Consider the following 13,792-nt stretch of genomic DNA (forward strand, 5'->3'; position numbering starts at 1 on the left):
AAAATGTTTAGTTCCTCTGCATATTTCCAAATGTTTTGAAACGTATCACATTTTATAGAATTATTAATTTATTATTTTATAATGTTACTTAACTACTGCCCATTAACATTATATATCACCTTGATTAAATATTATACAACAATGTAAATTTCGAAATAAAATGTTCTGTTTTTAAATTTGCATATAATTGTACAGTCGAATCAAATTAAATCTTAAATTACATTTTATTTGTACGTCAATGCGTTAATAAAATTTAACGCTACAGTGCTACGAAGAATTTAAGAAATACTTTATCACGATTTACAGATCTATAATAACGCAATGTACAACAGAACATTCGTACCAAGTAGGAAACTCTTTGATGGAAACAGCACTCGAAACAGCCGACTGGTTGGAAGCGTTCGAACGTTCAAAGAACGCTATTGTAATAGGCGAAGAGGCCTCGAGGAAAGCCTTACAGCGAAGTGTAAAGCACTCGACTGTCACTTGCAAATCTAGTAACACCGCTAACTTTACGTAAACGTTTCTACCAACTACAAAATCCCTGTCAGATCTTCAAGAATACCGGAACTGTTCCAATGTAAATTCTCCAATCCAACGTAGCCTCGAACGTTGAAAAGCAACGTTCTGTCGTATGATTTTCAACATACCGATCAGATTTTCGGCGCCGCGCTACTGTCACTTACAGCCCCGGGAATAGAAGCGACCGAAATCGCGTTCCACCCCTGAACTGGGGCGGGCTTGTGGAATTGAAATGAAATTCCGTCCCTAGGCCACAGCTCCGCTGCCGCTTGAATTATTATCGGTCGGTAATCTCGCTAAAAAGTTCACCCTCGTTGAAATATCACCATTCTTTTCGTTCCTGCAGCGACCCCCGTCGTTTCCTGTTTTCACTTTTGCTGTCTTTTCTGTGTTTATTGTATCTCAAGAGAGAACATCTTTCTAAACATTTCTTTTTATTTCTCTTCTCGTTTCTTTCTTTGCTCGAACGATTAACTGAACTGTATAAATTATCGTCGCGTAAAAGCAGTTTTTTACAATCGTTTAGGAAATTCTACGTAAAGTAGAGTAATCGTTGTAATAATCAGTAAGCGGAAGGAATTTTCGTTTAGCTTCCATTTCTTTAATTGCATCTGTAAAAATACGAATCCGCATAAATATCCATAGTCCAGTAATCAAATTCAACGCGAACGTATCAATTAATTATTTCGTATTTCCCACCGCTATATTTTTTCCTTTTTTTTTTTTTTTTTTCTACGAGAATTTCGCGTGTATTTAACACGTAATACGTAATCGAGCCTTGCACAAATATTTGAGTACGAGCCAACGTAAAACAGCAGCGCAAACACGAGCTAAATATCCCGAGACAACAGCATAATTCTCTTTCTTCTTGTTTGGCTTAACTCGGCATTTACGCGAAATAAAGTAAAAGAAGAAAAAATAACCAACACGGGGAACCTGGTTAAGCTCGCCAGAGCTGCTCGTCGCGAGAAATTCCCGAAAGCGTTCGAATTATTTTTTATCCGTAGTCGGAGAGGAAATTCCCGGACGCTGGTCGATCGACCGTGGTGTGAAAAACGACGTAAAAAAAAAAAAAGAGGATCGATTCGATACGGAAGAGCTCGCGGTGCGATAACGAGTCGAGTTATTCTTTCACTGGCGCGTACGCGTATCGTTGCGCTGTTGACGCGAATGAAATTTCCATTTTTTCCCATCGTTTCAGCAACCCCGGAAATGTCCAACGTGTCTGCTCGCCTCGTACCTTTCATCCTCCCGTTGCTCCTCGCTTCGCGATCGACCATCTCTGTTCTGTGCGCGTAACTCGATTTTTGCGACCAGCGGAAGCACCGGTAATATCATAGATTAACGACGAGCGAAGCTTGAATTTTCGTGCAGTTGCAATTGATCTCGCGAGAGCACTGTGTTTGATAATTTCGCTAATTTGTGGAGAAATTCAAGCGATATTTTGTTTGGCGATATAGCATACGCTTTTATACGAAGTTGGTTTATTTCGAATAATCGCATTCATATGGAATTTTATGTAACTGCCTGACAGCAATTAAATTATGTAATTCCACTGAAATTATATGATTTCCAGTTAATTGGTTTGAATTCAGATACGTTGATATACGTATGTATGTATGTTGACGTGAATTGGAATGAGCTGGAAATTTATGTAACGAAAATTTATGTAAACGAGTTAATTTAAACTGACGTAAATTTGAAGAAAGTGATACGAGTACCAACAGAACGATATTTCAACGAATTCGATTGAATCTATTGGTATATTATTGCTATCTGATGCTCGTCACAATAAGTATAATAGAATTTTATGGATATCGAATATATGAAATATTTCTCTTTTATATTTATTTATTAAATATTGTGAAATAAATATTTTCTATTCCCTAAATATTTCTCAATATTTCTTTTTGATGCAAATATTCTTAAAGTGAATATTTTTATATTTCGTAGATACTTATTTTCTAATATTTCTCTTGTTTCTAAATAATTTAAAATAAATATTAAATAAATACTCTTCTATTTTCTAACGTTTCCCTATTTTCTAAACATACGCAAGTTCAATTACTTTCTGATCATTTTTCAAGAAAATTTCTTTCTCACCAATCTATGAAATAATAAGCTTCACGTATCGATTATTCCCGACTATATAATTACGAACAACACGAGTGAACCTCACTACTGTAGGATTTATCGCGGAACTCACTGTACTCGGAGAAGCTCGGGAACTTTCCGGTAAACGACCAGATGGGTATCTTGATAGATTATACAAGTTTCTTATGAATGGTCGGCGACTTTTGAAGTTGCGACGAAATTAGGAACAAGAGACCCTTTCAGATTGCTCGGATATAATACCAGGAATCTTTTTGTGATTAACATCCTCCGTGATTAATTAATGTTAAGTTCGAGAAATCGCGAGTGAACCAATTATGTCTAACAATATGTTGATGCTCGAATAGACCGCGGATATTTATTTATTTATGGAGAATTCCAATGTGCGAGAACATGAAAATACGCATAACACACGTGTGAAAAATTCAAACTATTCGTTATAATATTTAGCATTTAGCGTAATAAATTCCAATTTAGAGGTTACGCTTTTTCAAAATTATAATTTGAAATTAAATAAATAAGTTAAAATTGAAAAAATTAGCTGAAATTCGAAAAAAGGTGAACCAACAATTTAAGAAAGATGGACATCTGATCTTTAAAAAACCAGATAAATTTATATTTAGGTTTCTTCGCGTTGATAAAAATACGAATTAGACACTTGCATTATACAACGGTGATCAATTTCTTTCAGACTCGTCTAAAATTATTAACTACTAAATACCAATGTATTTTTAACGATATTTTATTATATTTTCTACAGCTGTTAAAACTTAGACACATCCAATTTTATTTAATATGTCACAATTGAACGTCGTACGGAAGCTTCGCTCGCAAACCGACGTATAAATTAATAAACGGTCTGTCCTTGCTGTCCACTTTTCAACGAGCAATCCGTTTCCTCTAATTTAAACAGTTTCACGGGTAGAATTTCCAAGACGGAAACCCGTCGCATCAATCTTCATCTCAAGCTCGTTTCTGCAACTCGTTCGAAATAAAGAAAAACGGAAAGATTGAAGAATGAAAAAGCTGAATCGGCGGAGCTCGTGCGGAAAATCGAACGAGCAACAAGCAGAACAATAAGTACGTGCGAAATTAGAGTTTTCACCGAGCAAATAGCGCAATTCGTGGCATGTGTCTGGGATCAACGTCATAATATTATGCGTAATCGTTTTTGGCTGCCATCTGCCCGTCGTTTGTTCCTTCCAGCAAGTTTTCTAATATTCCGTGGAATAATAAGCGCCCCTCTTTTCTCCTGCAGTGGCCACTTAAAATAAATATCACGACGGTTTTTCTACAGAAAACTTTTATTAAAATCTGACACCTTATGAAATTTTCTGCATAGAATTATCAAGGTATTTCTTATTAAAATAACTCGACAAAGACTTGAACAAAATTTTCAAGTTACACGACATTACACATTGCTACGTACGAACCGTAATGTTTTGATCAATGATTTACAAAATTCACAGTATTTTAATCAATTATTTTAGACATCCGGAGTATTTTATTTACACAACCCTTGTGTTAAATTATCTTTCAAGATGTCGTTTACACTGGCGCGTAAAGTCGAAAGGGAAACCGACGATATAAACAGTTTATATCTCGGACGTATGCGAAATCGATGCTCGGTTGTTAAATATTAAAAGTCATTTTTCTCGGAACCACCTGCTGACAAAATAGGTACGCGCTTGCTTGAATTAACACGACAGTACAGCGAGTTGTAACTATAAATTAATGGAAGAAAAATGACAAGGAAAAAAGGAAGGTTAGAAAGAGTATCAGATTCGCATAGGGGACTTAAATAATTCACAGATAAGGTGATTAAATATGAAAGAAATATTCGAGCAATTCCAGCATCACCTGACCAACATTCTAGCGATAATTCAACAAGGCGATATAAATCGAGGCCGCGCAATAATGTCGAAAGTTAGGCGCGTGTTTAATCCAACGGGGCGGTCGTTATACTCAGTGTCCCATATAGCATCGTGGATATTGTAAGCGAAATCGTCCATAGATCACTGTGGAGCCCTTACGATATGGAAATTATTCTGCGTATAAGCGACCAGTACGAAGGCGTCGCGTCAAGATTTCCATCGTAAATTATGGGAATTCACGATTTAACCGCGGTCACGCGAAGGGGTTGTTGTCACCCCCTTTGAGAATCTACAGTATGTTGATTATAGTGTTCCTCGAATATCTTGGACGAAGTTAAAAGTGATTAATTTCTCACGAGATTTCGTATCGTATTTAATAACTTGCGATGTATATAATAATATATCGTATTTTATGTAACAATTTTAATAGCATGATAACGACGATCTTGATAACGTTCGATATTATTCGATACTGGTGTTTGCTGTTGTTTGTATTTCTCGAATATAATTGGCATTTTTTCTTTATTTAAAGAGATATATATTTTTGTTATATTTGTTCGAACGAATTAATCAAATCGACCAGAGCGTAGATCGCTTTAGGAATAGAAATTTCAAGAAGAAAATGATAAATTTACGTTATTTACGAAGTAGATCAGTTCCATAACTATTAAGATAATACTGTGTGCTCGGTGTGTGTACCTATTTAAATCATCTCGTTATTGTTCCATCCTCTTAGAATTTGCCATTCATATTCTGAATAAATTCCCCTCTGATATTCCACAAAATCACGATTAACACTTATTCGAATTTAATCTAATTTCATAGCGATAAAATGATCGTTTCTTCCGGAAAAATGTCAGAAGACCAAAGTTCCTTTTTATTTGAGAAACGTTTAACGACCGCGTAACGAGAGTACCCAGAGGCGTGTACACGGTCTATCGAATCGATCGCCTTCGATAGCCCTGCTCTTGACCTCGAACAAGACGAGGGCGAAAGAGAGGAGAAGGAAGAAACGAAGTAAGAAGAAGAAGTAAGTACTCACCGCTCGTAGGAATTCGGGGTCGTGCAGAGCTCGCTCAGCATGCAGTCCAAATCGGTCGCCAGGGAATTAAGCAGCTGAAAGAGAAGCAAAAGGGGTTAGACTCGTCGGTGCGCACCTCTTCTCGCAGCGCTACATCAATCGCTTTTTACTATTTAATGAATACGCAGCCGGTGTTCCGCTGCTGAACACCATCGCTCTGTATATTTTTAATGAAAATTCGAACTCGAGTACAAACTCGTTCGAACGTACTGCAGATGCTTAGCAAGAGTTACAGAAGGGTGAAACGAAAATAAAAGTGGCGTAGAGGGTTGAAGAGGGAGTTTGCAATTGATTGACGTGTGTCGGAACTGGTTGGACTAATTGATCGTGATTTACAGCGAGTTGAAAGCAAAATAAAATTGGAAGTAACATAGCGTGTATTTTAATGATAATTTGAAAATGAGAGCGGCGAATAAGATTTGCGGAGAAAGAACTGGATTTAGTCGAGACGCGTCGAAACGAGTTAGAGTAATTGATAGTGATTTAAAACAAGTCGTGAATAAAATAGCGCGAATCATACTAATGTATCTATCATTGAAAAGAATTAACGTGTAACATAAATCTTTCTGGAAATCTTACCAAGTGAATTTTACCAAGTGACACGAATTGCAATACCGAAATATGATAACTCGTAACTAAATGTTAATTCTTTAACATAGCACACATGGAAAGCGATATCCTTAGATCGTATCAAGAAATCACTAAAACATGTACATGGATCACTAAACGTCGAGCGGTATAAATTAAATTTAATTCCGGATTAAAGTAAATTGGTTATTATGAAGTCACAGGAAATTGATAATATACCGATGGTACACGCTGGCTATTTGCAATCACGTTAATCCTTAATTGAAGCCGTGTTACAGCGAAACCGCGTCGTAAAATCGCTCCTAAACGCGTACCCTCGGCGAGACCTGCTGTTGCTCCACGATAACACAATTCATGCAGGAACCGCGAGAACACCGTAATCGAACGAGGATCGTTTCCGCTTCCGGGCATCGTGCTACCTTACGCGATAATTCGCGTCTAGTAACATCGATGTTTACGCTGAGATTACGTATGATTTTCTACTTTCGTCGAAATTACAAAAGGAAATGGAATATTTAGACGATGTGTTCGCGAAAGGGAATTTTTAATATCGAAGCGGAGCTCGTTCGTCAGGTAAAGAGCAAAATCTATACTACACATCATCCTGCCTAAGAACTCGTAAAAATCAAATAGTCCCATGAAGGGATCATCGATCGAATTGTATAGAAGTTACACAGAAGGTATTAGCAAATTCTTTGCGAGAAGAACGATAGGTTTGATGAAAAAAAAAAAAAAAAAGAAAACAAATACAGGAAAAGAAGAGACGGGAAGACGTTGAGAGCATCGTGGAAGAAATGAAGTTTGCGCTAACACAGGACACAGCCGTTTGTGCGTGTACAACGAATGCCTGGTGTATTTGCATTGCATCATGGAATCGGAGTCCGGAAAATTAGAAGGTTTCCATCCGGAGGCACTTTCGCAAAGTCAATATTGAACGTGGAGAAGACGTCCGATAAAGTTTCGTGGCGCGACGCGGGGAACACGAGCCACCAAACTTAAGGGGGGGTGACGAACATAAAACGCAAAATTCTTTGCCCCCGTAGGGGGTGAAATCGTTATATACTGTATCAGTTATCGGTTTCCAATTTCTCCCTTATTTTTTCAAAAGTAATTACGGAATCTCTGCCATTATTGCTTCTCTATTTATCTTAAAAGGCGGTAGTTGGTGGTTGCAACACGTTTTATTATCGTTTGTCAATCTTCAAAAGTAACAATAGAGAAAAGTAACAATAGAGAAAAGTAACAATATCGTTTAACTTTTGCTTTATATACAAGAATATTTAAGAATGTTTAAAAAAGAAAGAAAAGAGAGAGAGAGAGAGAGAAGAGAGAGAGAGAGAGAAGAGAGAAAGAGATAAAAGAAGTTATAGCAAAATATTTAAAATACCACCCTTCTATCCCTTCGTTAAAAAAATAAAAACAAAGCGAGAATAATTTATACATCAAGACCAAAAATATAAAAGATACCACACCCTATCAGAGGGGTGAGCGTTAATTAAATACGTAAATAGACGAACATAATTATCTCTGAAACTCGATTTCACGGACAACCAGCCTCTTCTTCGATGCTATCATCTACCAACACGATCACTGTAATTTATGACCAACAGCAATTTTCGTTTATGAAAAAAACGTAGCCTGTTTGAAGGGGTTGTTACTTTAGTCGATGATCCCCGGTCGAGAGGGGATTTTTCTAATAAACTAACCTCCCTTTTCTCGTTTCGAGGGCACAACAGGTCTTTCTATGGTGAACTCACACTTTTTTCTCTACCTATCTGTGTGCGTATTGGGTTGGTGAGTGTGTAAGCTCATAGAATCAGAACTCTTATCACGCGATCTCAGAGAGTAATACGAAATTATACAATGATAAAGAATCACGATGTTCCATCAATTGAAAAATTGTCTTTTTCCATCGAATAAAATCGTGTTAAATTAAAAATCACATTATTTAAATAATAATGATTGTCGTTTAATAATAATATAATTTTCCTATTATTTAACGTACGATCCAGTGTTTTACCATTTTTTGATAAATTTTTAGTGTTCGATATTTTTCATCCGCTACAGAAAACCACCTATACACACTTCCTTGTTTCTGATATAAAACAGAGACCAGCGATATTTATTTCTTTTTGTGTTTTACTTTTCACGATAAATCGCTAAAAAAGCTGCACCTTGAGCTTCGACTATTAGAAAGAAAAAGATAAAAACCACAAAGTGTTAAGCTTCCCTTAAACAACTCTCTAAAAAAGACGCTTTTCCACCCTAATAAATATTTCCTAAAAAAAAAAAAAGGATAGTTCTCTTCTATCCCCTTTAAGCGAAAGATGATTTCCAACTCCACTTCGACCTCGAAATTAAATCTCCTTTTAATACGATACACTGACTCTTCGATTCACAAATGGAATTATTCATAGGCCTTTCTCATATTTGAAGTCGATCCGCTGACTGATCCGAGAATGAAAGCGAACTTACCTCGTCACGTTATTTATGCAATTCGGCTCGAACCACTCTGTCGACGTTGACACGACATTGCACAATAGCCGAGCGCGATTAAAGCCCTGTCGTGTGGTGAATGGAGGTTCCGAGTGGCGAAAGGGGTAGCTAGCTAGCCAAGTGGCAATCACGGAGTTACCCTTTTATTTTTCCATCGCGTGCATTATAATTCAGGCACAACGAACCGACTTTCTTTCATTTTCTTTCAGTCCGAGGGGCTCTGGTCGATCGAAGAAATTCAGAATTCGAGTGATACTTGTTTGAAGTGTACTTGGAAGTAGAATTCTTTTTCTTATTTTTATATATCGTTGTCACTATATTTGAGATTGGTGTCAAGCTACATAATTGATACATATCGATTGAGAATTCAGTATTGTACTATTAAAATAAGAAGTTGATACGAGTCGTGGATCTTGAGAACATTTGCCTCGGTAGAACATTGAATTTATATCATTAAATGATCGAGGGTTGTAACGAAACGTTTGATATCAAAGCTGTCACAAGTAGAACAAAGCTGATGTCGCGTAGCCACAAGCTAGGGGTTGTTAGAGCGAAGTAGAACGGGAGTCGATGCGACTTAAGCTGACTAGGAGTAGGCTGAAACAACCTAAAGAGCTTTGAAGCGTATTAGAGCGTACATTCGCATGACTTAGAGAACAACTTGTTAACAGATTAACCGATGTAATTCTCAACATTCTCCAACATCAATATTTATCGTTATAAGCTTACAAGTATTTATAAACTTGTAAATCCAAAGTAAATTATCCAACCATTTACTTTAAATTATATAAAGCTAAATAAATTATGTACTAAATAATAATTAACGATTATTTCGAAATCCATAGGAAGAAATTGAATAGAAAATAAGCATAATTTCAGAATATTTCGTACTTAACGTCAAACTTCATCGAAATAACGAGTTACAGAGTCGAGTACGATGCATCGTTTCAAGTGGAATTTAAATATCATCAAAATCCTCGCTGAACACGCGACCTTAAAGGGTCATCCTGAGAATGTAATTGCAATTCACCCCAGCCACAACCCCGCGATCTGTCGATACGTGTATCGAGTTCCCCCGTGACACGGGTACATCATCCCCCGTGCCAGAAATCTCAGACTATTTCTAAAATTTTCATACCCGTCCGCCTGAGTGAGACTCGATTGACAGATAACAAGATACGTCGTTGTCTTTTGAAAATTCGTATCCTCTCCTATACCATCGCTGTCCGATTCCATCATTTTGTTGCGTGTCTGTCGAATATCAAGAGTTTGAAGTGTAATTCTGTTTACAGATGGCTTGTGAATATTTTTTGTCCTTTGTTAATCACTTCTGAGTTAACTTTTTCTTTAACCGTAGGCTTTTCGTGTTTTTGGACTATTTTTGGTGCTTTTAAAAGAGCTCGTGAATGTTCTTCATTGTTTCCTTTTATTTTCTAAATTGTGATATTTGGTATTTTTGGATTATATCGTAGATTTGATAAGAGAGCTTGCGAATATTTCTTATTTTCCCTTATGGTTTACGATTCATTTATATTTGATCTAATGTTTGATACGATTATGAGTTTACGTTGACGTATGATATCTTTTGTAAACTAATTAACGTTGATTTTACTTTAAAAATAATATTCAGTGAACATTCCAAATCCAAAAATTCTCTTCAAATCTAGGAATTCCTTTCAAATAAATGTAAATATCGCTTCGAATTTACCAATTCTCGGCTGGAAGTAACAAATAGCTAATATTAACGGCGGAAACGTGATTTTCGTGGAATACAGACGCTTTTAGCGCGACGGAAGCAAGAGACGCATAACCGTGTGCCTTCGATTCGCGAATATTTGGCTTGCACACGGATCCTCGTGTGTATTCGGGGTGAGTCATGCGAGCAACGAAGCATGGAACCCCATAGGACGCCGGTTAGATATTCCGGCTGTCGAAGCTTTGCTCACAAAGCCGATGGAAATCGATGGATTCGCCAAAGCAACGGAAACCCTTCGTCGATCTTTCTCGCTAGAAATCCGATGGAACCCGTAGAAATGATCGACGTCTCGTTCGATGAACTTCCATTGAACTCTCTACCATACCGCACGATTATTTCCAAAATAATCCAATTTTTATAATTCGCTCGCCACGTGCATATTAATCGATCGTCAGATTCTCTTACGTTCTAAAAAGCTCGCTGAAATTCTCCTCGAATTACTCCAACTTTACTCAAATCATGTAGAGAGAATCTATTCGCGTTGAAACTTGTGTAGGAATTTATAGAACATCGGTAGATAGATAAAAGTGATTATCGATATTAAATAATATTTACGAGTACTCATACGGAAAGAAAAAATAGAAGACGAGAATAATTCAAAGAAAAAGCACTCGCAATATACAATTTATAATCCTCCTTTCAGTCCAATGCACATAGGAAATCGATCGACTAAAATTAATTTTGATATTAAGCGATACATATTTATAAGATTTTATACGGAAGCGAGAAACACGAGAAAAGAATAATTGAAGCAGAAACCACTCGTAATAAGTACAATTTACAATCCTCCTCCTAACCCGATACACACAGCGAACCAATCAACTGAAATTACCAATTAAGACTACAAAAGACGCCCTCGAATTAAAGAGATCGATAGATTTCATCAACTCGTTTCTCCCAAACTCCCAGATGCATCTTCTATATTCTGGAAGAAAAAGAAGAAAAAAATACGCATTTAAATAACAAGCTGAAGAACCTCGTGCGATGACAAAGGATCGGAAAAACACGCGGATGAATGCATAAATAACACCGACACCCTTCCGGTCCATTGTCATTCAGAGCGCTGTCTTGCGCACTATCTTAAATGAAGATAGCGCGGCTTACAATGCAAAAAAGGTGGACCTAACGTTTGAATCTCGATCTTGGTCACGGACGTGGGGACCCCGAAAATCGTTGTTACATTTTTCATGGGGCACGCCGAGGGAGAAAAAACCGCGAATAAGAGAACACCATTATACGTAACTCGGTCACGGTCGTACCACGGGGCCAGGGGAGCAGAAAAGTAGCGGCTTATTCTCTCCTTGAAAATAGATGGAAATAGATTGACACCGTTTCGTTGCTACTTCTTTTTATACCTGTGATAGGGTTTATTAAAAATTGCAAACGTGTCAGGGTCGCAGAAACTTCCCTCAAAGACCATATTATGGCTCTTTTGGATATGAATTCACCCTTCTGGGGCAAGTAAACTCACGCCACTTTCTTGCTTATTAATTTCCGTTTTCTGACTCTTCGCTGCATCGTTTGGGTTAGTTTTAGCTTCAGTTTGCTTGGGTTCAGTTAGTTTGGGCTAGAGTTGACAGGTAAACTTTCTTCGCTTTATGCAAATTCCTTCGTGAGTTTCTATTTTTGAAATTTTCGTAGCTTAATTCCGATTACGTTCGAATTAAATTTAGGTTTGCTTCGACGAGGAAACTCCTTCAACTCTATGCTTTAACTATTTGTTAATTATTCGTTGCTTCGTTCAGATTAGATTGGATCGACCTAATAAACTTCGTCGCCTTTGTACCTTCGTATTAATTTTTATTTCCAAATGTTTCGTTAATTGACTTTGCCTCGCAGTTGTCTCCAAATTACTTTTCGTTAAATTTCCCAAGTAAATTGCTGGAATTTTTCACTCTTTTCTTAATTTCGACTTTTTAACTTGCGGCTAAAGCTTTTACGCTGGTTAGCTGAATCTCGAAGGAAAGTTAGTTATGCACGTCGGGTTTATATGACCTGAGAAGATATGACGCGAGTCGGAGCAAGTTAGACCATTCCGGAGCAACTTCTCAGAAACTATAGTTATTCGAAGCGGTTGAAGACGAATTAGAGTGGACAGGAACATTAGCTACCATACACTGAATCTGGCTTTGGTCTAATTTAGAGCTACTTGAAATAGAACTTGCCCAAATAGAGAAACTTTCTATCGACTTGTGCCACTCCGAAACATACGAATACCGATATTCACGATCACAAATATGTACAAATATTTCATAGAAACTTGTAAAAAAATCCGCGAGCCGCTGTATAGAGATACATAAACGTATAGAACTCTAATCTTCTACCAATTCTTTCCTCCACCAGTTCTCGATCTCCATGATTAGATCATAGCGTCGTCCGTGTTCCCAGGCTAAGACGTTCCCTGTCGACGATCTCCTTTCCTCGCTTTCCCCTTCCAACTTGTAACAACTTACGATCATCGAGAGATTCTCGAGCGAATTCTCGGATGTATGCGTTCGAGACAACGCGACCCACACGGGATCCTTAATAACCGTAACGCGTGGAAACTCTGCGGGGCTCCCGGCGCGATCGTTAAACTGCGAACACGATGGCTGGCCTCGCGGCGCGAGCAGGCCTGCCAATCCCCCTTCGCGTCGCGGAACTTGCAGAAGAAGAGCAAACGCGACACGACGACGGCTCGAATTAAAATGGTCCGCTGAAACTCATTCCCCGAATTAAACGGATTAGATCCAATCAGCACCGGCCGCTGTCGTCGACGTCGTGCAACACGTTGTACCGTTGTCGCGGCGTTTCATTCGATTCCGGCCTTTGTTTAATTAAATTCATCGAGTACGCCCGGAATAACGCGAAACTTTCCACGAAAGCTTGCAAGTTTCGTACTACGTAAGCGTGGCCGTGTGTTTACAACGTATGAATAGACTTTGTTTGATTTACGTCTGGTGGCATTTTGACGAGACCGGTAGCAGCAAATGCGGATAGAATCGATTTTGTTGCCTCTGCAGGATTTACACTGTTCGAGCCTCGTATCTTGTAGTCGAATAGGTTAACGAAGTTCGGCTCTTTCGAATGGATATTACTGCTCGGAACATTTGAACATTTTGATTCGTGCGAATGGGTTTCGCGATTTATGCGAGAAGGTTCGTTCGTTGGACGATAGAACGAGTTTGTCGATGTACAAGAACGGCTGGATAGTACGGCGGTGTCTCAGGTGTGACGTGTGACAAGGTGTAGAAAACGAGATACCATTGCGCGAAGAAAAGAGAAGAAAATGGATCAATAGGAAAGTATACAGAAGAGTTCGAACGACGTTGTTAATCAGAAAACTCGCGAATAATTATTGCGCTATGTTGTCAAACTAATTCT

General features: G+C 38.0%; 1 protein-coding gene across 8 annotated transcripts in view; it reads right to left on the bottom strand.

Moving 5' to 3' along the window:
• Spri (Src homology 2 domain-containing protein sprint) overlaps nt 1-13,792 on the bottom strand; it is a 209,619-nt gene that overhangs the window by 119,638 nt on the left and 76,189 nt on the right. For 6 of the 8 annotated variants that reach the window (XM_072002995.1, XM_072002994.1, XM_072002996.1 and 3 more), the window contains one exon: nt 5,551-5,624. In XM_072002995.1, the coding sequence (XP_071859096.1) occupies nt 5,551-5,624 (74 nt within the window). Of the gene's footprint in view, nt 1-5,550; nt 5,625-12,753; nt 12,998-13,792 lie in introns of those variants that run through there. The other 2 variants (XM_072002990.1, XM_072002991.1) reach the window with 2 other exon arrangements.

The sequence above is a fragment of the Bombus fervidus genome, chromosome 5, assembly GCF_041682495.2.
Source record: "Bombus fervidus isolate BK054 chromosome 5, iyBomFerv1, whole genome shotgun sequence".
Lineage (NCBI taxonomy): Eukaryota > Metazoa > Arthropoda > Insecta > Hymenoptera > Apidae > Bombus > Bombus fervidus.